Source organism: Taeniopygia guttata, chromosome 6, assembly GCF_048771995.1.
Source record: "Taeniopygia guttata chromosome 6, bTaeGut7.mat, whole genome shotgun sequence".
In the NCBI taxonomy this organism is placed as follows: domain Eukaryota; kingdom Metazoa; phylum Chordata; class Aves; order Passeriformes; family Estrildidae; genus Taeniopygia; species Taeniopygia guttata.
The window spans coordinates 16,882,735-16,908,031 of record NC_133031.1 but is presented as its reverse complement, the minus strand read 5'-3'; the positions used below and the strand labels follow the sequence as shown (position 1 = coordinate 16,908,031).

Sequence of the window (25,297 nt, the reverse complement as noted above, 5' to 3'; positions counted from 1 at the left end):
CACCTTGAAGAGTGATAAGAGTTTGAATCAAGCAAGCAGCAGCTGAGACTGCAGAGACAAGGGGTATCTCTCATAAGCAGCTGGTGTCCAAGCTTCAGTGTGTGATGCCTTGGGTGATGCTAACCCTCCCTTCCTGTTCCCAGTGTCCAGTGTCTGTGCTGTGGGACCTCTCGGGTACTACAATGGCTCACTGGCAGTCACCGAGGCCGGGGCAGAGTGTCTCAACTGGGCAGAGTTCCCTGATTATATTCAGCAGTACCCAGACCGTGGCCTGGGGGACCACAACTTCTGCAGGAACCCAGACGGGGGAACAACGCCCTGGTGCTTCTACAGGCTTGTGTCAGGAGCCATTGGCTGGGCCAACTGTGACTGTAACCAAGGTAAGGGCTGTGCTGCCTCAGGGCTCAAGCTAGAAATGTGTGTTGCACAGACTTGCAAGTGGCAGGTGGAACACCCTGTGGAAAAAGTACAGTACAAAGGCTGATCCGAATTGTTGAAATAATTAATGCTAGAGGCTAGCCTGTGTGGGAGAAGAACGTCTTCAATATAAAATCTTCTGTGGCAAGGCAGGTCATAGGCTTGTGTTAAACTTCCTCAGTGCTGGCAGAAGGACTACTGTTTACTTTGAGGCAAGCAAGGTGCTGAGTTCTCTCAATGCATTGGCTGCTGTGCAGCATTCTTGAAAATGTCCTGTTTTCTGACCTTCCTCGCTTTCCCTGCATTTTGCAGAACAGTTGAAACACCAGTTTAATAAATGAATTGACAGTCTTTTCCCTTGCCAGTGGATGTGCTTTCAAAGATGGCTTCATTAAAGGGAAGAATGTAAGTGTAGTGGTGCTGTGTGCCTGCACTGAGGTACTGCAGACAGGTGTGTCCTTGTACAAGTACATAACTGAGTGAGGAGATTGTGCTTTCTAAACAGGGGTAACATTTTTGGTGGGGTGGGAATTGAAAGGGTATTTACACTGGTACTTCCTTTTCTTAGAGAAATTAAAGAGGATTCATCTGCTGTTACTCTCACTATAGCAACAGTCATGCAGGTGCAGTGATTGATGGAAATAGATCAGTGGAGTGTCAGAAGTAATTAGATAGATTTTCACACACCCTTTCAAGATAGCATGTAAAATCATCCCCATTCCACAGAAGGAGAATCCAGGAGCTTTTGCAGAAGCCAAATTTCCTACTGGTGTTACAATGGATTTGAAAAGACCATAACACCAACCATCCTCCCAAGCAGACATTGCTGGGACTGGGAAGGTGCCATATACCACACTCTTCCATGCACATCACTTTAGTGCCAGCATAGGTAAAACAGGGATGAAAGAAGCCAAGTGCAGTTCAGCTTAGCTACATGCAAAGTCCAAGACTTGGTGGTCTGAAACTTCTATCAGCAGATAGCAGTTGGTTTTAGGTTGATTTTTTTCTATTTTGGAAGGTGCTGTGCGGTTGGCTGAAGACAGTAGTGTGGAGCTGTACTTCAATGGACTCTGGGGTACCATCTGTGCTGACCACTGGACTGACTGGGATGCCAGTGTTGTCTGCAGGCAACTAGGTCTCAGGTGGGAACCTTAGTCTGGTTGTGAGAGGTACCTGCTCGTGTGGCTTTTGAAAGAGCAGCCCCTGTGGTTGTAGTCCCTCTGTCAGAGTGTGTTGGCTGGCAGAAAGGAATTTGTTTTGTGGTCTAATGTCCCACTAACCAAGGTCCTTTTGCACGATTTTCTTTCTGTGGCTACCCCCAACCCAATCAGCATTTGCAAGAATTTTTTAAAACAACAGTTTCTGCTTCATGCTCCTGATTGTGGAAAGTGAGCTGTGAGATGACATTCCCTTTTTATGATCATCAGCTGGAGTTACTATAGTGATCCAACAGAAATTTTAGGAGTAGGAACTCTCTTTGGGTATCTGGGATTTGGACATTCAAGCTTCAAAATAGCAAGGAGATAAGGTCCACAGATAGGGAAGGTGATTCAGATAGTTTGGTGTTTGAGTCTATTGATAGATTTGTTCATTGCTTTCAAACGAGTGGGCCATTTCTGAATACACCAACTCCTCTACAGTAGGTGGGCACATAAAAGGATTAGGAAGTGTTGTGTACTTGCTTGTGCTTTCCCATTAGCCTGTAAATGGTCACCCCTTCATGCATTTCCAATTAACTGGGCACACTGGGATGGGAAATGCCACAACTGGACTGGAGAGTCACGACAACGGAGGGAACCTGTAAGTGAAGCCATGCGGTGGCATGTCATTGCTCTGTTGCATCCTCTGTACCAGTGAGATCGGCACAGCTGGGAAGAAGAGTCATTCCAGACCATGGCCTGTTCCCCTGCACCTGCAGTCAGCAAACTGCCATGGAGATGAGGAAGCCCTGCTGCAATGTGGCTATCAGGAAGCTCTGTCAGGAGCTTGTAACCAGGGGAGTGCCGTGGTAACTTGTGTTCCTCCACAAGGTAAATCTCCAGGGAAAGATCTCAATCTCCCAAAGACGACTGATACTTATGACCATATCCCCTTTATCAAGCCAGGTTTTTGTCTGCAGGCAGAAAACTCCTGGTCACCATAACAGCCAATTAAAGAGGCATCTCTGGCCCAGCAGTACCCCACTCTGGGGGCTGCAATCACAAGTACTTGTTGGGGGGGGGTCTAGAAAGGAAGATGTGGTAAGAGAGTATCACAAGAGCTCCTCTGGCTAGAGAATTATTCTATACCCTAAACTTCTGGATGTGCTTTGTCTCTTCTTGTTCTGTTGTGCTCTCTTTCCCTTCCTTGAAGCACAGGTGTAGGTGCCCCACTTCGTATAGTTGGGGGGAAGGAGAGCTTTGAAGGGCGAGTGGAGGTTTACCATGATGGCAAGTGGGGAACCATCTGTGATGATCAGTGGGACGACCGGGATGCTGAAGTAGTCTGTAGACAGCTGGGACTCAGGTAATTTCCTTGCTGTATGTCATGGAGTAGTAATAGAAGTAGGCAGAATGAAGAACATGAGAGTGTGTCCCTTCACTATACTATCTATAGGAGATATACAGAAACCCTGGGAAACAATTCTGGACTGATCATCCTATGAAGGGAGTTTGTACCCCATTCTTGTCAATTTTATGGGTTTGTGCTGTGTAAAAAAAAAAAAAAAAGGGTACACTCCTGTCTCAGGATTGTTGTGTTTACTGTTCATCATTTTTGTATACGTCCTAATACAAATCTTGGTAGCCTCAGTGACAAGTTGTCATAGTGATTTCCATATGTGAACTGCAGTTGCTTACTTGCTTAAGTTTAAACACCTCTAGTTTCACTGGCTGCCCTTATCCTCTTCAGACAGGAAAGCAAGAGAGATCACCTCATTTTTCTGTGTGCCATTCAATGCTTAACATGGGAGCTGTTGTATGCTGAGCATTCTTGAAAATCACATCAGTACAGCATTATTTAAAATAGATTGTTCAAATTTGAGATCCTTCAATCTTTAGGAATTTTGCCTGTTATGAGATTGTAACTGAGACTGATGTTATGTCATTTTCTGCAGAAGTCTGGACTGTTTGTATTGTAGTAACATTTTTGTTATTTGCTGGAAGGGCTCATTACAAACTTTACAATAACATATTTTAATTAACAGTTGGCAACTCCACTGTGTCAAAAATACAGATGATCTATGGGAGGACAGTGACCCAGCATAGGACAGTCCCTCTGCAAGGCAGAATCTGAGAACACAAGACTGTGGCCTTCCTTACTGAGCATACATGTCTGTTATGTTTACAGTGGGACGCCAAAAGCCTTGTCATGGGCTCACTATGGGCAGGGATCTGGCCCAATCCTGCTGGATGAAGTGCAGTGCTCAGGGAATGAACTCTCCCTCGATCAGTGCAAGAAGAGTGACTGGGGACAGCAAAACTGTGACCACATTGAAGACGCTGGGGTGTCCTGTGACCCTTTCACAGGTACAGCTCTGCCAGTCAGATGCGGTTGGTCTCACCCCCACATTACTTGGCTTGCTCAGCAGGTAACCCCCTGGTTGAGGATCCTGCACAGCTTCCACATACAGCTCCCACAAGGGCTGTCAGATGTGGAGGCAGAGAGCAGAGCAGAGGCAGACTTGGTGGTGTTCCCATGGTTTTGCTCAGGTAGTGTGGAAAGGCTGAAGCCAATCCTCCCTGACAGATGGGTATGTTTGGAAGCTATGAACACTTGTATTTTGAGTACCCACAGACATCTGTATCTTTTGTTTCTTTCACTGGTGGGTGGTGCAGAGACCTAGCAGTGGTGCACAGGCTGTTTCTTTTCTCCCCTGCTGAGTGCTGGCCCTTTCCTTCTCCCACCCCTTGCAGAGGGCATGGTCCGGCTGGCTGGTGGCCGCAGCCCCAGCGAAGGCAGGGTGGAAGTTTACTACAATGGAGACTGGGGCACAGTGTGCGACGATGGCTGGACAGACCTCGGTGCCCAAGTGGTCTGCAGGCAGTTGGGCTTCAGGTAGGACTGAGAGTGTGTAGTGTCTGTGCTTCCTGATTTCAAGGATTAGACTCTATCACCCTTCACTGGGATAGGCCGGATTTTAATCCTTCAATGCTGTCTTTGTTAGAAGGCTTATTACCATTATACAACTTATTAAGGAAAGATTAATAGGTGTCCACATCCTTTCCAAGGGGCAAAAATAAATCTATTATCTCTTGCCTCAGCCTGTTTTGAAAGCAGATAACAGGCTTAATACTGTCCTTATGAACCCCTCAGCAAAGAGAATTTTCTTTAATGCTCCTTAAATTTGCAGATGTCATTTCTACTCTTTCAGTAAAATCATACCTATCTGCTCCAAATGTATGATCTTCAGTAGCTGAACAAAGATCATCAGGGCAAAAAAGAGTAGTAATAGGGATTTTCAACCCATTGCTGAGCTGTCATCCCTTCAGGTAGGAGTTGGGAAAGATTTAAAATCAGGATACTCTTGCCTTTGAGCTAGTAATATGGGGTTATGTGGATTTTTTAAACATGATTGGGTTCTCCTTCTACAATTTCCATTTTATAGATGAAAGAAAGACTAAACTAAATTCTTTGAGTTCAGCTACATACTACACTTGTCATCTCTTTTAGTGCCTAAGTTTGCAGCTTTCTGCAGTTCAATTCCAGGTAGCTGTTTCCTATAAAAAGAAGTAGAATTACTTAAATGTCGACATTTATGATGCCTCCTCTACCAGCCCCTCCCTAAATGGATGTACCTGCCATAACTGCAAAGCAGCCTCTGCTGGCCCTCTGTGCCTTTGAACATGCCTTTGACCAAATACCAGAAAATTGACTGGTCTGAGGAGGCCTCCCTGAAAACTGGAGCTGGTGAGATGTGAGGGTGCTTGGTTGCCATCCTGTGTATCCACTGAATAGTTTAGGCCAGGAGGCCACCAGTACCACAGTTAAGCAGGGGAGTTTCTCCTTGGATCTGAGCTTGGGTCCTTGTATGGCATTTAGAATTTCAATGTTATTTTCTGTCCTTCCTCTAGTGGTCCTGCTGCCCTGGCTTCTGAAGGAGACTATGCTTCTGGCCAAGGCTTCATCTTACTGGATGACGTGGCATGTGTAGGGACAGAGCTGTCTCTCCTGGACTGTCCCCACAGCAACTGGGGGCAGCATGACTGTTCCCATGTTGAGGATCTGGGAGTCCGCTGTTCCCCAGAAAGCAACACGGTCATGGATGGCAGCCTGGGTAACTCACAGTGCTCTTGCTCTGAACAGTGGGAAAGTTTCACCTTCTGGTCTGTTTCCTTGGAAGCTCTGGCAGATGTGGGAGTTTTCCCTGTGCTGTTTCAACAAGGGGTCTGCTTTTTTAGTAGGAATGAGCCCTGGCTGAATTGGGACAGAGCCACATATCTGTGGCTCCACCAGATCTACTATCAGACCAGCAGATAAATGGAAACTGGTCTCTGAAACAAGCCTCAGGGACTGAGGGACAGTGGCTGCCTTATTGGGCCATTGCTCAAGGGAACACTTTAACTAGACCTTTCAGGAAACTTAGGTGTGGTTACATTAGTGCCACACCTTGCCAAGACAGGAGGATTTCAGATGGCAGGGGTTACTGTTTGCACTCCCTTGTGTGGATGGCACACTTCTAATTAAAACTGTGAAAATATTTAAAGTTAGCATAATTTCCTCATTTATACAAATGCCTGATACTCTCCCCTTTCCTTACTACAGGAGACTTTCCAGTTTGTCAGATATTTGCTGTTGAAATAGTTGGCATCCAACATTTTTGTTTTTCCTGGATGTAGAACTCTTCTCTTACTTAGAATCATGTAATAGTTTTACAATTAAATTGATTTTTTTCCCCAGGCATGTTTAAGGTTGTCTAACTTTTGCCTTAGGAGTTAATAACTTTCTATTCTTGTTCTTCTCTTTACCCAGTGTTCAGAGTATGATCCACTGATGATTTCTAGCATATATTAAATAAATTAGTATGTATATAGTCTTCTGATTCAGCACAGAGGTAAAATGTCTTCAGATAAACACACTTCTTTCTTTTATTTTATTTTTATTTTTTCCTTTTTTTTTCTTTTTGTTTTAAGCTTACTGATGTCTGGGATTCATCTTTTTCTGTAGAACCCAAGTTTTGGACTCCTGACCCTTCTGGTTATTTTGCTTGCAGCAGCCCATGTGTTTTCTCCTTCAGGGCCTCCTGTGCGGCTGGTGGATGGAGAAAGCACCAAGGAGGGCCGGGTTGAGGTACTGCTGAATGGGCAGTGGGGCAGTGTCTGTGACGATGACTGGACAGACAGAGATGCCACTGTGGTTTGCAGGCAACTGGGATTCAGGTAAGAGCTACAGGCATCTTACAGATAGAAACAGCTCTCGGGAGCACTTCTGGACTTGTTTCTGGGGGCTTAATTTTAGTTTTGGCATGCCCAGATATGCTTGAGTGAGTAGGTTGCTCTTCTCACTCTACTACTGTCTATGTGTGGAGTGACACATAAATATTATTCCACTTAAAATGCACTGGTGCCTCAGGTTCACTTGGCTCCTGCTCATTGCAGATTAGCCACCCTCTCTCTGATTGCAGTGGTACAGCAAAAGCCAGGTCAATGGCTTATTTTGGCGAAGGCCGTGGGCCCATCCATCTGGAAAACATAGAATGCAGTGGCATGGAGCACGCCCTGGGGCAATGTGCCACGCCTGACACCAGGATTCACAGCTGCTGGCACAGTGAGGATGCTGGGGTCATCTGTGACTATGTGGAAGAAAAGGTCCAAGATATCAGGAGAACAGGTGACATTCCCATTTCTTCTATGCAGGAATCTGGAGCTCTGGTTGTAGGATCTCTGCATGCTTTTGTGGTTTTTCCCTGTCATTCTTGTCTTCGGCTGAAACTTCGCCTACAAAATAAGCATGTCCTGTCCTGCGCCTCCTATGTTTTTCTTGTATTCAGTGTATCTTCTTAGCAGCACAGAGTGTTCCAAATTAGTCTGAGGAGCTCCACCCATATCAGGTCTTTGAGCCTGGAGAATTTCCCCACAGCCAAGTCACCATACTCTTCCGTAGAACAGCACCCATAAGCAACCTTAGAGGTTTAAAGTACTGAGGAAGTATAAGTATAGGTCCCACTCTTGGTGTGAGATTATAGAGAGTTCAGGTAAGCACCTCCAGTGAAATTAAGGAAACCTATGGGATCAAATGTTCTGTGAATTCCACATTCACAACACAATATAGTTGATTACCTTGAGGATTAATGCCCTCAGAGAAGCTGAATGGTATTTGGCTCTGTGATAGCAATGCTGATACTTAAGGTGAAGGTCTCTACCCAACTGCTCTAACTTTGCCATGCAGGTCCAGAGTCTGTTGTGTGTGGGATGCGCTTGCTCCACCGTCGCAAGAAAAGGATCATAGGTGGAAACAAGTCTCTGAGGTACCACCCTGTAATTGCTGAGTCAGATTGGTTCCAGCTTTCCTTCAGGCTAAGGAAATAGTCTGGCAGATGCTGACTACATTAATGCATTTTCACTGTGATTTTTGAACTTGGTTTGAACCAGTATCTAGGAAAGAATGCAAGCCAGCTAAGCTCAGATGAGACAGAGTGGATGGGAAAAAAGGAAAATGGCTGCCACATGTGTGAGACTGCTTATTCCTGTTTGTTCTTCAGAGGCAGCTGGCCATGGCAGGCCTCACTGCGGCTGAAGGGTTTTCGTCGAGACACTCGTCTGCTGTGCGGAGCAACACTGATCAGCAGCTGCTGGGTGGTGACTGCAGCCCACTGCTTCAAAAGGTGTGTTTGGGACTGGGGAGCCCCAAGGGATGTTTAATGATGGACAAGATAACCTCATACAAGTTTATCCTCCTAGCCCAGTGGAACTACATGAACAAAGTTCCTAAACTAAGACCTTCAGGTTATGATGTGTGTGATCTTGGAGTGCTTATGGGGATAACTAAATACAGACTTGATTTTTCCTTCACTGCTTACACCTGGCCTCTTAACTCTGAGGCTTTACAGTGTAAAGGGAACCAGCATTTTGACATTTTAAGTGCTTTAAGGAACTGTGAACAGGTCAGTTCACAAGCCTGTTGCAACTATAATAATAATTTTTATAGGAAAAAAAATTCCTGTGCCTGGTAAATAGTGATTTGGCACACCAAATCTGCAACAGCTGGCATGATTATATCTACTAAAGAGGTCCCACAGTCCTGCAGCTCGAACTGTTTTACCACTGTGGTGTGAGGAAGTGGTTCAGTTTCATAGTAACTGAGACTTGTGTGAGTCTGCTTTCCTCTTAGTAGGAACATTGAAATCTTGAGTCTGTTTCTCTCTAGGTTTGGTGTTGATGTGCGGCGCTACCTCCTGCGAGTGGGCGATTACCACACAGGTGTGAAGGATGAGTTTGAGAGGGAGCTGCCTGTGGAGAGGATTGTCCTCCACAGGAACTACTGGGCTGGCAGCAATGATAATGACATAGCCCTGGTCCGGATGCGGGGCAGAGAAGGGCACTGTCTCTCCTTCAATCACCACGTTCTGCCCATCTGCCTGCCTGACAGGAGAGAGAGGTCTGACATCAACAGGCAAGCCTGCATCATCTCCGGCTGGGGAGACACAGGTGAGTGGTGGGGCTTTGAGACCAGAGAGGTGAGGAAGTCTGCCTTCAGAAGCCTACATGGGCCATTAATTTATGTCAATTCAAGGCTGTGTTCTCACTGCTCCCATTGCCTGTGCCAGTGCACAGTGCTAAGGAATAGGAAGATGAGTGGGGTTTTGTGCTATTGTGTTTTCATCTGATTTTGAGGCTTATTGAGCCTGTTTAATATTGGTGAAAGCTTTGGTTTCCACAGCATCCCTCCGAAGCTGTGAGAGAGACCAATGCTGCCATCTGGCCACAGTCCTCTCTTTCTTCCCATTTCTACACATGTGTTTGCCCACAGTAGACCCCTAAGGGAGCAGCCTGTGCAGAGCTGCTCCCAAGCCTGTGGGAGGCCCCCATGTTTCCATGACCTGCCTTCTTCATGGTATTGTCATAGTGAAGTGAGGGCTTAGAGGAAGAAGGAGCCCTCAGTGAGAAATCTCTCTTGGACTACCTTGCTTAATCTCCCTGTGTATTTCTGCAAGGACAGATGGACTCTTGAGTCTGGTTTCTGCCCTGGGTTCAAGACAGCCTGGATCTATCCTCTTTGAACATATTGCTGTGAAGCTTCCTAGGTAAAAGGGTGCATGGAGGCCTTTCTGGGGCAGCTATGACTGGAAAAAAGCCACATGTTCAGAAAGACTTCCTGCCAAAAGCCCCAGAAGCTCATCTGTTGGTTTTGGACTTGCCCGTCCCTCTCAGCTGTTTCCTTAGCTATTACCACAGCTTTTTAACTGCAAGTACGTATTTGCCTTTGGAGTCCAGTTGTGCCAGTTGCACGTGTCAATTCAGGATATTTGGGGTGGATCAAGGAGCAACTTAGCCATATAACTACCTTAAGCTGTACTGGAGCTTAATGGCTAGAATCCTTCCCACGCACCAAACCCAGCTTTTTTAATGAGGAGCAGTTACCTACTACCTTGTGAACTTACATAACCTTGGGCACAGAAAGGTCATACTCTAATATAGCACATTAGCCTCATGTTCTGGGCAACCCTGGGCTAGTAAAGAGATGTGATCAAATAGACTCAAGTCTGGCCAAAGATGAAGGGAATTCCCTTTGAATAGTATTTGAATGCCTCTGAAGCATCTTCTAAAACTTCTCTGAGTATTGAGCACTTAACAGATACTACTGCATTTATTTTCTTGAGAAAATACTGTCTTTTCTTTCCTCTTGAGGAGGAAACTGAGATTTGGAAAGGTGAGTAAATTGAACAAGGTTCATGTTACTTGTTGACAGAATCAGAAGTAAGACTCATCCTTTGATCTAACCTTTTTCTACAATCCTCTTCCTCATATCTTTGATCTTACAGCTCTTTTTTTGTGGTCTGGCTTGGCATCACTGTTTTCTGAAGTTCTTGTGGTTTCAGAGATGCTGACCTCAGCCTATTTCTGTGCTGCAGACTTGACATGAAATGTTTAAGTGTCTGTTTTTTTAGGGAGCATTGTTGCACCAGGTTGCTACTGTTGCCTGTATGTGAATCAGTCTGGTTGGTCTGTTTTATTCCAGGGAAATCCTATTCCAGAACCCTGCTGCAGGGGGTGGTGCCCCTTCTCCCGCGGGAAGACTGTGAGGCCCGTTACGGGCAGAAGTTCACCAACCGCATGATTTGTGCTGGGAACCTCTCTGAAGATAAACGGGTGGACAGCTGTCAGGGTGACAGTGGAGGGCCACTCATGTGTCAGAGATCAAATGGACGCTGGATCATTTTGGGCATCACTTCCTGGGGGTATGGCTGTGGTCGGAAGGATTCACCCGGTGTGTACACAAAGGTCAGCAAATTCGTACCCTGGATCAAGAAAGTGACCAAGCTAAAATGAAAACGACTGAGCTCTTGGAATTTCAGCATATGGTCCTTTGGCCCTGCAGTAGGAGAAGGCTGTGGCTTTTGGCCTGTGACTGATGGAGATTTATTTTGTCATTGAACATTGGCTAAAGATTTTAATGTGGAACTGGAAGGAAAACAGTTATGACCAATTCTTTAAAGTCTTTGGTTTCACTTTAGTCTGTAATCTGTAAGCAGAGAAAGCAGGTGCACAGTGGTAACAATGATAAGTACATGTTCCTCTAAATACCAGAATCCTTTAATGCAATCACACTTATTCCTTTGCCCTGGCACACATCATGGTTGTATGTTTGGAAAGTTGAAACATATTGCAAGGAGAGGTGAGATGCTTGGAAGATGGCACCAGGTGTAGGCATAGTGGAAATCTTCAGGTTTTTTGTTGTTTTTCTTTTTTTTTCATAACAGCTCTTTTCAGTTCCAGGAATCAGAAGATTTGACCTGAGTTGAGGAATAGGCTAACAGTTGGGTTTTTTAGCTTCCCTGATATGTCTCTAGGGGGAACCTTTTCTCTTCTGAATAGTTAGTCTGCTCCCATAGGATCCCTTTCAAGTGTCTGCCTAGACTAAGAGATGCTTGTCCCTCCTGCTGTAATCCTTTGTCACACACTTCCATCTGCCAGATGCTGTGATTTTATTGCTGCTTTTTTGCTATAGTAGTTTGTGTGTGTGGTTGGACTTTTTTTTGCTTCCCCTAAGTAGCATCTTCTAGAATCCGTTGCTGGTGTGAGAGGCAGTAGCTTTCTTGCCCTTGTGATTACTATGAAGAACTTAAAAATCTGACCTCAAGTGGCTGAATAGACTTGTCATTTTTCTTAAATCCAAATGTAATGTTAATCTCAAATATTCAGGTGTTGAATCATGCTTTAACAGCACTGTGGGGACTTCCTACTGGTCCCTTATTCATCATAGTTATTTGCTGCCCTTTGTTTGTTTGCTGCTAGTCTTTAGTATTTCTGTATTCACAGTTTTCCATGAAACATGGAAATATTCCTGGGGCATAGATACACCTCAAGCAAATTACTCACTCCTTGTGAAAAACAGTAAGTGTGCTGCAAAGCAGCTTCCCACTTTTGTGAAGTATGTCCTGTTCTTGAAACCTCTGGGCCATGCTTCCTTTTTTCTCTTCTTTGCACTCTTTCTCTTTTCATTCCTCTCAGTGGGACTAAACTGGATTAACTTGAGGGTATGCAAGGACTGTCATCAAGCTGCAGTTCTCAGCCTGAACAGATATAATGCTGAGAGAAAGCAGGGGTTAATGAATATTACAGTTTCTTCCTTCTGTCTCATCCAAACAAATGAACAGACTTTCCTCTTGCGCCTTAAGCACTTTTTAAAATTAATATATTATTCTTGAGTAGTAAAAAAATGTAAGTAGACAGAAGGGCTAAGTGCCTTAATAGTTGTGCAGTGCAGCATTTTCTCACTGTGTACAGATAAGGCAGAGAGGAGACAGGTCTGTGTAGGAGGAGGAGCAAAAAGCTTTGATGTATTACCAAGGGCTTGAATGTGGAGGATTAATACAGGATGGGACACGTGGAACTTGTGCCAGATGTGCATGTTTTGGGTAGGCAGCAATTGGGTCAGGCACTGACCTTCTGTCTGGAAGGTTTGCACTCAGGGCATCGAGGTATATCTGGGTATTACCAATGCAAGAACAGAAGTCAGAGCACAGTCTGTGGATTAGCAATGTCATATTACAGGGCATATGGTGACAGAAATTGCCTTGTGTTCAAGAACTAGTGATTTCCTAAAGCTTTAATTTATCTTCTATAAATTAGCTTAATGTAGAGGTGCTGACCTGACTGGGTGGCTGATTTTTGTGTGTGAAGGCTAAACTAAACCAGTTTCATTTACCCTTTCCAGGTATTATAGGATAGTTGGACTACCAGTGTTGCAATGGACTGTTCTAAAATCCTGCTTGCAAACTTTATTTTAATGAAGAATTGTTGGCATCTTTGAAATATTCAATGTCAGAACACCTGCAAACTGGCCTTTGAGACAAACCTGATCTGTTTGTGCCTCTTCTTGAGGTGCTGAATGCCTTCAGCACAGCTTTGTGCTGATAACCCTGTTTAAAATGCCAGATTTGATCCTTTTGCAGCACTGTGCTTGGCTCCACATGGGCCGTGCTGTCCTATGGCTCCTGGCAGAGGAGCAAGCTGCAGACTGCTCCTATCTCTCAGGAATTAAAATGCCAAGAGGACCGAGGGCAATTATGTCACAGACCTCTCATCTTGTGGGAGATGAAATGCCAAGTTCTACACTGGCAGGAGCAGTACCTGTCTGGGAAACATGGAGGGATTTGACTTTTACCTTCAGCTTCCCCTGAGCCAGCATGCTACAGCAACTCAAATGGAGTTTCTGTGCCTTGGGTGCTGAGACATCTCTAGTTTAACCTGGTTTGATCTTTCACTTTAACCCCAACAAGCATAGAAACACCCAAAGGATGACGCTGTGAGGTTATTTCCCTAAGCTTACTTAGCAAGTGGCCATTCAGGAGTTAGCATAAATTACCATTTAATGTAAGTGAGATGTGGGCCTGGCATTGTTTTCTGAAATTCCCATGTTCTACTTAAAAATATTTCTTTCTCCTAGACCTTGTCACTATGAAAGCTGTGAGAATCCTTGTAATTAACACCCTTTGAGTCCTGCATGAGCCAGGAGGAGGGAGGAAGTATCCAATCTCCTTTGTCTGCTTCTGTCCCTTACTGGTGCTGTAGGTGAGCCTAGCAGTACTCTCCTACATTGACCTGGCCTGTTTCAGGACACAGCTGTCGCTCTTCACTGTTTAACCTGGGACTGTGGCCCAAACCAAAGTCATGTGCTTTGCCACTGAGGCTTACTGGAACTGCCTGGTTGGATGAATGGCACTCAGTCACCCAAGGACTGTATTTTGTAATGTTGAACAACAGCAGATATTTCAAAGAATAATATGTATGAGTTGTGCTGAACAAGTTTTAACAACCTTTCCTTTGGGGAATTTTGTTCTTGACCCATTTAAATTAATTACTTGCATTACTATTATCGTCATTAAAAATGGAAGTACAAATACTTGATCCTCTAGGTGCTGTACAAACACTGCACTGTTCTTTTGTCATTCTTTTTTTTTTCCTGAAGTGTAAGAGTTTATATCCCTAACTTGTAAAAACTATTTAATGTAACCAGCCTTCATCTTCCATATAAATGTTTAAATTTTTTAGTTTTAATCTAAGCTCTCAATCCCAGTATTTTCTGTCAATGTAAACCATTATAATTTTATTCTCCATAGCACATAATTTCTTTTTGTGGTTCCTGAATTAATTGCCTTTTGTTTTCATTAAGTAACATCTATCCTTGTGTTCTCAGCCACAAGAGGAAATAAGGGGCCTGGCTTTATGTTCTCTGTTACGTATTATTCTAGAGATAGCTCCTTTTCTAAGATTGGCTTCTCTGTCTCTCTTCAATCCAAACTGTCTAGGGGGTTTGATATCAAGCTGACTGTCTGTGTCTTCTCTTTCTGGTGGGTCTTTAAACTTTGGTAAACAACTGAATGCAGTTTGCCAGGGGAGGCTGTATCCCCTGCTGATTATTTGAGTCCAGTTTTCTATAGCAGCAATTCTATAAGTGATTTCAGTGCTATGTTTGTATGCTGGAGCTAGTTTTAAACTTGCTAGTGTGGTCTTCGTGGCAGCCTTGCTTCAAGGGATGAAAACCCACTGAGGTTAGCTCTCTGTGTGTCTCAGGCAGGTGCAGCTGTCCCACTGAGCTCACAGAATTTGCTGTAGGTCTGTCTGGGGAACTCTGGGCAGGGAGCACCTGGAGAGCTGTGTAGACCTTTCCCTGTGCTGACATATGTGGAGGGCTAAGACAGTCCACCTTCACAGCATTAATCCACTGGATAAGGCTAATGCATGTGCACTGGTTCCAGGAGCTGAGAGATCAGTCAGTGTTGCTGGTGGCTGCACTGTGCCACATGGATGCTCTGAGAGAGCTTTTCATAGCAAAGTGGCACATCGTGGTTGTGTGGGAAAGGGAACATCACTGTGAGTGGCTAGGAGCATTGGCAGGAGTAGAAACATGGCTATAGTAAGGATCTAAGGAGCAGCTCTTAGTGCTGATCCTATCCCTCCTTGAGAGAATACTCCAGTGCTCCAAAGGCTGCCCCAGTACTGGGATCCTTCTGACCTGCAGTGCCTGCAGTGGTACTATCTCAAACCTGTACACACTTTGGCTACCTGAAGCTGGATTAAAGATTTATCACTTTCTTGTAGCTGAACACTGTTCTGATGAATTCTATGAATTATGTTCTTTGCTATAATTAATCAGGCAGCTGTTTATTAACCTGGACAAGATGTCAATTACCCTTGTAACTGCTGCAAAACTGTAGCAGAAAAGAACAGATTTCTCTAAGTTTCTCTAAGGTTTTTCTAAGTTTCTCTAAGGTATGACTGGAGGCATTGGTGAGGAACAAGGAAAGTGGGAATTTGCTATCTCAGGGGTAACAGAGGTAGATCTGCCTTTTGTATGTCTTCCTTTCTTTCTGAAGCCTGTATCCTGAAGCCTTTTCACCCCAAAAGAGCTGCAGTGATTCATCAAGTACTTGAAGAAAGATTTTAATGCATATATTCGACAATAAGATGAAAACTTCAGAGAGATGAAACTACACTGTGGTATTTAACACTATCTTGATAGACTCTCTGGGAGTTTCTTACAGTTAGAGAGAACAGAATCACCTCTGGTGGTAACCAAGTTGAGACTACTCCTTGTAGAACAAGGCACTGTGACCTGTACTAATGCACACCTCCTGGGCTGTTTGGAAAAATATTTAATTTTCCACATCAGAAACTTCTTTGTGTAGTAGCCCACTCAAGTCCTATTAAAACCCCTTTCTACTAAGGGCTGAGTACCTCTGAAATCAGTCAAGTGCCAAAGCTGTCATGTCTCCTGGATCACCACCAATGGCTCACACGTTATGCTAATAAATGGATTATACTATGACTGTGTGGGGCTCTGTCTTATTTTTCATAAAGGAATCTGTTCCAAGGGCAGATTTTAGGGGTTTTTTTTTCAGCACTGAGTTAAGTTAATTAAATTTTTCTATTAACATTATTTTTTGAGAAGCTTCAACATGCTAAAGCATGTCACAAAGTCAGCATCACATTAGCTGCCATTCCAATGAAAGTTAACAATTCTTCAAATTTCACATTTTTTGCCATTTAGAACAGGTAAAGAGCAGGTCAGCTCATTGCATTAAAAAATTTAACAGGCTTTAATACATCAACTTTCTAATTTGTTGTTAAAGATGATCTTCCTATACAAACTTGTTTGGCATGACTTAGTCTTCTTTTAATCTACAATTCATGTGTCATCACTCTAAAGAGTCAAAGCCAGCCTCTGGAAAAGTGGAAGTGGGATAAGGGAAGTTCAGTTTGAGTGAGCCATTGGTTCAAGAACACTGATATACTCTACCCATGCTGCCCCACCACTGAAACCTTAATTTCTGTTACAAAAGTCTGTTTTGGAATATGGTCCAGCTCCTTGTAAAGTATGCAAAGACTTTTCCAAGTCATTAGGGTTATACTGAATCTTGGTGTGGCTGCTGCCTGCAGGCACCAAGAATTATAGTGTGTAAGTTTTTGAATGTACTGACTCCAGCCTGCTGTTCGAAACCAACATGCACTCACTGAAGAAATAACTTCTTGTAGTTAACACTTTCCTCACTTCATGTCTGCTTTTGGGGTTTTCTATGCCTACCTACATTTTCCTTCTTGCTCATGCAAAACTGGGAAGCAGAGTTCAGGCATTTTAGCTGGTCTTCCATGGGTCAGCAGGCACTGTTTCATCCCATCAATCCTGCAGGGCTCTTCTGTAGTCGCTGCCTGGAAAAGAATGTTGAAGCTGTGGTTAAGTTTACAAGTCTATCAAATGTCATTTTGTATAAAAGCACTTGCCTACTGGTTTCCTGTGGTGAAAAGGCTGGGGAGGAGTGTAGAGCACGAGCTTACTTGTTTCAGATTGTCTACTCTCAAGGTATCTTTGGATTTTGAAAGTGAAATATGAATGAGGAGAAAACTGAGCTTTACTTCATGTGGTTTTCTAATGAGGATAGCTACCAGATTCATTGGGAGAGAGGAAGAAGGGCATTCAGGTATCACCACTGATATTAAAAAATTCTTACTTGGGTACAATTTCCTCTTTCTAGTGGAAGTAGACAGGATATTGGTCAAATTGCCTTGGTTCGCTGGGCTGAGTCCTGTGCTACTCTTAAATTGGTCTGTTTAGAAAGGGTTCCTGGCATTGGAAAGAGGTTTCTATGGAATTCTGTCCATGTGCAAAAGTGAAAAGAGGAAGCAGAGCCAGCAAAATATGTATGGTCCAGGTGGAGTAATTTATGTTTAGAAAAACCTTTGGATTTAAGATGTGCTGATGGAAGACAGGTGTAGAACAGTCAAATTCAAACAGATTGGTGAAATCCCACTGCACCACTTGATCTTCTCCTCCCTGCTTTTCAAATCCCACACATTCTGCCAGAAATAAAAGGCACTGTTCTCTTTGCAGATTTTCAAAACTAGCCTGTCACCTGAAAGGAAGAACCAATTTCTTTGGTTCAGCTTTACTAATGAGAAGCTGTGTAGCTGTCACTGTCAGCTAAGCAAAAGGCCTTGTTTCTCCTATCCCTTTATATCTGCAGTGGCTTTCATGCAAGCATCAGGGCAGCTAAGGGCTGAGCTGGGAACAGGGGGAACTCAGTGCTGGGCTCATGATCAGTTGCTGCCTGACAGAAGAAACAAGCAGGCAGGAATTAACATTTCAGCAAGTGAATCCTGTTAGGAAGCATTTGCTGAGGATGCTTTGGTTCCCAGCCCCTGGGAGCCCTGGGGCTCAGGAGCCAGCAGCAGGTACTGCCAAGGGTACTGCAGCAGCGTGCTCTCCTGTCTGCCCACCTGCCAGCCTGCACAGCACCCTCGGCACTGCAGACACTGGAGATTTACTGTGGCAATGTGAGTGGACAACTCATCTGAAACCACTGTAAAAGTTTATATTCTTCTGTCACTTTCTTCTTTGGAACAGGATAGAACCACTTCAAACAACAAAACCCTTTTCTTTGCCATATAACTAATCTGCTCTGTGTAATCCAGAGTTGTATGAAAAGAACACGTGCTTCTAAAGTTTAGTTCCTTGCTCTTTTCCCCCTCCCCAGTGGCATGTACAGGCTTGCTGGAGGTGAAGTAGGATTATAACCTCTGATTGTGGGATTCTAGAACCAGTAACCAAACATACCAGAGGAAAGCTCCTTTGCTTCAGGTTTACTGTTTTATTATCTCTTGCAAGATTAAAAAGCAGATTCTGTTATTCAGCACAATTATACTGAAGTCTCAACAGAAAGCCTTTTAACTCCCCACGTGTTTAAGCCACAGCTAGGTTGATTAGGACTTGAGAAATCTTTATTTTCCTTCAAGGCTTGTCTTCATAGTTACATGGGTTTAACAATTTGGTTAAACTGATGCAACTTTGTGGTTGAAACTTAGAGATGATGCACTGTTTGAATCAGATGCCTCTGTTTAGATGAGTCAGAGCTCCTGAAGAAATAAGCAGAGTGTGCCACTACTCACTAAACTCCTACTACTATTGCATTTAACCATCCTAAAAAATACAGTTTGCTAAATTTAACACTAAAGGTGATGACAGAATTACACAAATCTAGTTACCTTTTCCCAAGAAGATATGTGAAATAATTATATTGGGAAATGCATTAAAGTTTTGGATAGGAAGTTTTACAGGATCTTGTCACAGAATTTTGCAGGAACATGGCTGAAAATGAAGATCAGACTAAAAAAGCTGGTAGCCTTTGAGGCAGTGCACAAAACAACCACTGTCAGTACCTGCTAAGGGTTGGTCACCTGCCTAGAGAAGAGAGATGAAAATAGAAGCAGTGGATTTAACCTGAGAGTCTCTAAGTCTCATAAAGGAGGATTTTGTTGAAAGAGCTTGCCTCCTGAATACACCAGGGATATGAGATCTGCAGGTAGAATAGGTGAACACACTCTACCAATAAGCATTCAGATAATTTTAAGGCTTGACTGGTTTGTTTTACAGAGCATCCTGTAATAAATCCTGCTTGCTCAAGTCAATAGGTCTAGGGAAAAAAATTTTTCCCCCTCACTTATTACAGAAAAAGAAAAGTGACTGAAGTGTTGTCTCTGTATCTAGCAGTCCAGGCAGTTTTCAGTCATCATGACATAACATCATGGCATCAAGTCTTTGTTAGTGTCTCCTCTTTCTTACACAAAAGAGGCCAGTTAAACATATGTAACTGGAACAGCACTGACCCTTACCTACACCCATGAGCACGAAACTTGTCAGGTGTGTTTTCTTAAATGAAGCGTTGCTGCGTGGTTGTAGCAACCACACTATTGTAAGAGAGAACCTTATCTTAGATTGACAATTTAATTGATGATTGAACTTCCCATTGGGATCTGTTGAGAGGTAGGACGAACTCAATTTTTAAAATAAAACCCCTCACATCCCTAACTCCATGGTTAGATTATTTTTCTAGGGAAAGATTGTAGAGAATACATACCATTTTACTGTCCATAATATTGTACACAGTTGTTCTTGTATTTTAGAATCACCTCTTCTTGGCAATCTTTTATCCCTATATTTAAGTACTAATATATCTGTTATTTATTTTGAAAGATTTTACTGCTAAGAAGCAGGTATAGTGCAAATTTTGCTATGGTGAGTTTCATCTGAAGGAGAAAGTTCCATAGCATGGAGAAAGCTTCTGCTCCTGGAGATATGAGAAGCATGTAAATATAGCAGAGCATTACATCACTTAGCCAAGATGTGCTTGCGTACATTGCAGAGCACTGCATTTGGCCTTGACACGAACAAATGTGCTTCCTATATTCCCTAACAGTTATCCTTCGCTTACCAGCTGACTGTACCCTCAAAAACAAATACAGAAACCTGTCTTCTGCAGCAAAGGTGTGTTATGGGTCAGCTACTGCAGCACTTGTTATTTTTAATTACCATTTTTGATTTCTAAAATTGTAGATTGCTAGAGGAGTGTCACATTTATCAATTTTCCTTGATTATTTTTTTGTGAACTGAAAATAAGCCAAGGAACCTGTATTTTCTCTGCATTAAAAAAGTCTTCTTGGAGTACTTAGGAATCTTTCAACAGTATAACATTGCTAGTTAGGGTAATACTAGCAAACTGAGTTATCAATTGCTGTGTTTCCATAAAGGATGTATCTAACCTCTTCTCTAGACAAAGGAGAGAGCTATTATACTGCTTTCACAATCTTTTCACACCGGCTGAGGAAATGTCCAAATGAGATACTGACTGAGAAAAAAGAGGACTTGCAGTGTAATAGCTGTTTTCTTTCCCCTCTGCAAAATGGAGAACATATCAGTTCCCTTTAGCTTGGTGCTTTTATCTGTGAATGTATAGTGCATATTAGACCCTGCCAGACTGTCAGCTTTGGTAATGGCAGGAGAAAGTGTGAAAACAAAAACAAATGCTCCTGCAGGTTAGTGTGAAAGGAAGAGGAAAATATACTTGTATCCTGTGAAATACAAGATGCCAGACAACATATGCTCAGTAATTCTTGCAGGCAATATTATCTGTAAATGCCATCTTCTCTTTCTGAAGAGTAGCAGTTATATTCCTACATGAGGTCTTAGCCATAATTGTTGTCTCCTGCTGTATAACAGTAATTGTAGCAGCTGTTGCACAGTGCTTCCCTACTGACTCTATTTTCCATGTATGTATGTACATACCAGTGACTTATCTCACAAATGGTGAATTTAGTTTTGAATAAGGCTTTAATCAGGCATGTGTTCATATTCTCTAAAATCCCAGGAACAGCACCTTGGACAACATCACTTCAAAGTCTTCTGTGGCTAGGATTAGTCAAAGATTGGAAAATGCTTAATCCATATGGGGGAAATTTAACTTGTAATACCTCAGGACAGCTTTGCTTTCAGCTTCCTGGTATGCATTGTCTGGAAAACTCTGTGCATCTTGTACAGCCATTTGCCTAGTTAGAAGCAGAGCAAGGAGCAATGAGCTGTGTGCTGTCCCTTCTTTTGTGCTAAAACAGTTATTTGCTCCATCTGTTCTACAGGCCTAGTGTTTTGACATAAATAATGGTGGCTGGTTGTTATGTCTGTGGAGATGTTTACTATCTGTTAGTAATTATTATTAGTTATTAATTAAGTGATCAGTATAGCATGAAACAGTGATCATCTAGGAGGAACAGGAACTTTTGGCAGTTCGCCAGAGTGCCATAGTTCTAGAGCCCAAAAACACTCTGCACAGCCAATATATTATATAGACACAAAGCCATATGTGTGCTTTAAGAATTTGCCTTTGCTTGTCATTTCTGTGTGCATTATCGCATGCAAAGAGACAATGAAACCTTTGTTCAGTCAGAATGGAGCTGAACAGCTGGGTCCCACTGCACTTGCAGTGAAAATCTCTAGAGTGCTGTATTTTGTTATTGAGTCTGTATTAGATTCAAGCCATAGCAAGGATGTGTTTAACTTTCCATGCAATCAGAAATAAAAACCCCCATGCTGGATATGACTTGCAGTGTAGCACAAGACTCAAGAGTGAAAAGCAGAGACTTCTGAGGTGCAGTGCAGACTCTCATTGATTTTTAGTCCCCAGTGAGAGCTTAAGACAGGAAACAAATGTAAATGTTGTGATTCTGCTTTAGGGTAGGCGTGTGCACTCATATGTGTCTCTCTCATATGGAATGCTGCATTCTGAAAATTGTCTGCATTGGATGCAGAGAAATTCTGAACAGCAATTTCCTTTTTCTGAAATAAGAAAAGAAAAAAAGTACATCCCTGTAAGCGAGAAAGCTTCTTACTGGCAACCTTGTAATTTCTGCAGGATTTCTTACTGAATTTCTTTCTTCCTAGCAGAACACTGCTGAAATTGTCAGATATTATTTTTCACAGCCTCTAATTTCTGTCTGTTGAAGATCCACAAAGGGAAATACATGCCTGTCTCATGCAATAAGTTGGCTGGGAAAAAAAAGGAAGAGTGTTTATGAATTTGTGTGCCTTTCCAAGCCATGAGGACAAGGAGAAGCGAAGCACTTACACCTGCACTCCCTCATGTTGGCCAGGGCAGCAACACACCCAGGCCTGGTCTGCACAAGCCAGAAGACACATTTTTACAGGGTCTTGAAATGCACTTTAAGATAAAAGTGCAAATGTTCATTCTCCTTTGCTTCTCTCGTTATTTTCATCACCTCTTCCATGCTTTCAGCCGGTGATGTTTAAGAAAGTGAAAGCAAGATTTCTTTGAAAATCTCCATAACTTGTGGTATCCCAAAGCTGGAAGAAGGAGGAATGGGAGTGAGGATTGTTACAATTTAATGGAATCAAACACAATGTACTGAAGCCCCCATTTATAATTAGTACTGTCCAGTATTCTTCTTCTCCTCTGCCCTTTCTGGATGTAATGTGTATTCTCTGGAATACACACTGGAATTTAGGTAAAATCTAACAGTGCTGTGTTGCACATAATGTCAAAAGATATTGGTGAGCAGCATCAGCCTTATGGCATCACTGTGTTTCCCTGCTCATTTCTGTCATTTCAAGTGCCACAACATCTGAGTTGGGGTGCTGAATTTCACCTGTAGTTACCTCTTCACTCCTTGGACACAATGCATTTGATTTATTTTTTCTTCCCCCCCCCCCCCCCAATCTCCTTTTCCCCATGAAAATACTCTTCAAAATTTCAGCTGTAGTTTTTTTATTCTTTGAAATTATTACAGTCTTCTAAATGTTTTTTTCTCACTGGGGAAACACCCTTCCTAAGGTGAAATCCTTCTTTAATGCAACACTGCACCAAGTATTACAATGCCTTTGTGTATCTTTGCTTTCTCATGTGGCAGAGATTCTCTGCAATGCCCTTGACTCAGAGTGCAATTGATGTAACCTGCCAGAATTCCCATTATCAGGCAGGTGTGTCTCCCTCATGAATTACTGCTGGCATGGCACTAGCAGGTTATTTGGCAGCACAGATTTGACTGATCACAGGACAACTTTGGCGCAGGATTAGGCAGCACAGGAGCCAGCACTTGGCATGCTGTGCTGCAACACATTGCCTCGAGCTGCCTCGCCCTCGTTGTGCCTCCCTGCCCAGTGCACCTGGGGTGTGTCTGCCTTGGTACCACGGAAGGATCTGACATCTCAGTGAGTGACCATACAGTTACAGCTGACAGACACTGTGGTAATGCATCTTTGTGTTTGAAACCTTAAACTGGGAAGCATGGTTTTTTAAGGACAAACCATGTAGGAAGTTTCCTTTAAGATCCAAGGTGCATTGCTGAGGATCCTCTGTGAAAACTCCTCAATTAATATATTTTTTTTGGATCAAGGACTAGAGTGAGATGAGAGAGATAGTGAGTGTTCCCAGATGCATTTCAGTTTCTCTCAGCCCTACACTTACCATTTCTTAGTATGTCATTCTTTCTTCCCTAGCTTTTTTTTTTTTTTTTTTTTTTTCCCATCATTTGCTTTTCCCCTCTGTACAAACACAGGGAGGGAGGCGTAGGTTCACCTGTTTGGCTGACATGTACTCAAAGAGCAAACTTATCCTTTGGTACTTTACCAGTCAACTTTCTCAATGGAACAATGAACTAGAACTCCAAGAAATAAAATTATAGGGGAAAAAAAATAATGTCACCTCTGGTTCTTTTATAGTGGGAAGGATAGGAAGACCTTAGCTAGCCTATGCAATTCCTCATGGAGCTGGCACGTGCCTTATCTGCTCTGTTGGGATTTTGGAATTGCTCACACCCGAGCAGTTCCTCAGAGCCCTCCTCCCCTGGGCCTCGCAGGGCGAGGGGCTCTCCCGGCCGAAGGCATGCGGCACTGCACTGGAACGGGACTTACTCGAGCCACGGTCTCCTCATTTAATTTCCTTTTTACTCCCTTGATCTTCTTTACTCCTGTTTTTCTTCTTAAACAAAATGTTATTACTGAAAACGCGTACATTTCTTTCACCTCCAGTCAGATGATCACTGAGTGATTTCTGCCTCACGCAACTCATCGTCGGTACGTTCCGGGGTAACTAACCCGCACATTTTACCACAGCCAGCGCTCTCCCGCTGCCTCCGGCGGCGCGGCAGGCACAGCACACGGGCCTTTGTTTCATTAGTGCCGCTCCCAGAGCCGCGCCGGCCGAGCCCGGTCCGGCCCCGGCCCCGCCGGGCTCCGCCTGAGGCACGGCAGCGCCGCCCCGGCATGCCCCGCGCGGCGGAAGCCGGAAGCGCGGCGGCGGAAGCGGCTCTCAGCTGGCGGGGGGTGTCGCAGGTGAAGCTGGGAAGCACGGAGCCATCTTGGTGCCCGCGCCGGGCAGGGACGGGACCCGCCGGGGCCGCGAAGCGCCGGGGCCGCGCCGGGCTCGGGGCCGTCCAGCAGGGCCCGCCGGCCATGGGCTCATAGAGACACCGCGGGGCCACCGCGACCGGAGCGGCGACGGGCTGCCCCCGCCCTGCCCGCTGGGACCAGCGCCGGCCGCTCCCCGCCGGCCGCCGCCCGCGCCCCCGTGAGGCCGGAGCCGCCGCCTGCCCGCCCGCGCCGCTGCCCGTGGCGAGCAGCCGGGAGGTCGCGCCGCCCCTCCGCGGGCGCTCCGGCCCCACCGGGCTGTTTTTAAGCTCCTGCGGGCGGGAGGGAAGTTGTTCCCCCCCCAGCCCCCGCCGGTGCCCCTGCCCGCCCTCCCCTCGGTTCCTGCGCCGGGAGTGAGACAAGCACAACCTCAGGGAGACCCGGCCCTGCGCACAAACACCGGCGGCCCCCCCGCGGGAGCCCCGGAGGAGGAAGCCGGCCCCTTCCCTCGTCCTGCAGCGCCGGGAGCCTTCGGACCCTCCGTGTGCCCGGCACGCACCTGTCCCGCCTGGAGGCAGCTCTCACGGACTAACCAGCCCCCTCCGCCTCAAGTACATTCTGTGGACATAAGCATTTTTTAACTTTTTAAAGAACTTTCTTTTTTCCCCCATAGAATTTTTACCAGCTGCCCCTTAGTTATTTCCTGCTTCTCCCATCTCAGAGCTGACTTTGTTTTTTCCTGGTACTGTAGTATGGGGATCAAATCAAAACCGAGATTTTAGGTATTGCAAGAGCTGTCAAGTCCATTCACCTGTTAAAAGTGAGCAGTTCTGTTCCTGTCTTTCTTCTTTTCCCCCACGTCGCCTGTCGGATGTGATGGAACTCATGTTCGCAGAGTGGGAGGACGGGGAGAGGTTTTCATTTGAAGACTCCGATCGCTTTGAGGAAGACTCTCTTTGTTCCTTCATCTCTGAGGCAGAGAGCCTTTGCCAGAACTGGAGAGGATGGAGGAAGCAATCGGCTGGACCCAATTCCCCCACTGTGAAAATGAAAG

General features: G+C 44.4%; 3 protein-coding genes across 3 annotated transcripts in view; 2 read left to right on the top strand and 1 right to left on the bottom strand.

Annotated features, from left to right (window-relative positions):
- Positions 1-15,885, top strand: part of LOC100229828 (neurotrypsin-like) — a 21,747-nt gene extending 5,862 nt beyond the window's left edge. Inside the window, exons 3-15 of the mRNA XM_030276808.4 lie at positions 144-380; positions 1,436-1,559; positions 2,272-2,447; positions 2,775-2,922; positions 3,745-3,923; positions 4,311-4,452; positions 5,469-5,671; positions 6,632-6,773; positions 7,019-7,224; positions 7,783-7,861; positions 8,096-8,218; positions 8,761-9,041; positions 10,573-15,885. Of these exons, the coding sequence (XP_030132668.4) occupies positions 144-380; positions 1,436-1,559; positions 2,272-2,447; positions 2,775-2,922; positions 3,745-3,923; positions 4,311-4,452; positions 5,469-5,671; positions 6,632-6,773; positions 7,019-7,224; positions 7,783-7,861; positions 8,096-8,218; positions 8,761-9,041; positions 10,573-10,883 (2,351 nt within the window). The 3' untranslated portion in view covers positions 10,884-15,885. The remainder of the gene's footprint in view (positions 1-143; positions 381-1,435; positions 1,560-2,271; positions 2,448-2,774; positions 2,923-3,744; positions 3,924-4,310; positions 4,453-5,468; positions 5,672-6,631; positions 6,774-7,018; positions 7,225-7,782; positions 7,862-8,095; positions 8,219-8,760; positions 9,042-10,572) is intronic.
- Positions 15,485-24,597, bottom strand: LOC121470136 (uncharacterized). Its single transcript, XM_072931563.1, has 2 exons — positions 23,909-24,597; positions 15,485-16,766 (listed from the first exon to the last, which is right to left on the bottom strand). Exon 1 carries the CDS (start codon positions 24,348-24,350, stop codon positions 23,934-23,936), a length of 417 nt encoding a protein of 138 aa, XP_072787664.1. The 5' UTR covers positions 24,351-24,597; the 3' UTR covers positions 15,485-16,766; positions 23,909-23,933.
- The window catches only part of ZSWIM8 (zinc finger SWIM-type containing 8), a 53,841-nt gene continuing 53,138 nt past the window's right edge, over positions 24,595-25,297 (top strand). Inside the window, exon 1 of the mRNA XM_002193291.7 lies at positions 24,595-25,297. Coding sequence (XP_002193327.4) covers positions 25,120-25,297 — 178 coding nt within the window. The 5' untranslated portion in view covers positions 24,595-25,119.

Bases quoted from the DNA above. Each gene is read 5' to 3' on its own strand.
- LOC121470136 (XM_072931563.1), bottom strand. From the start codon at position 24,350: ATGGCCGGCGGGCCCTGCTGGACGGCCCCGAGCCCGGCGCGGCCCCGG.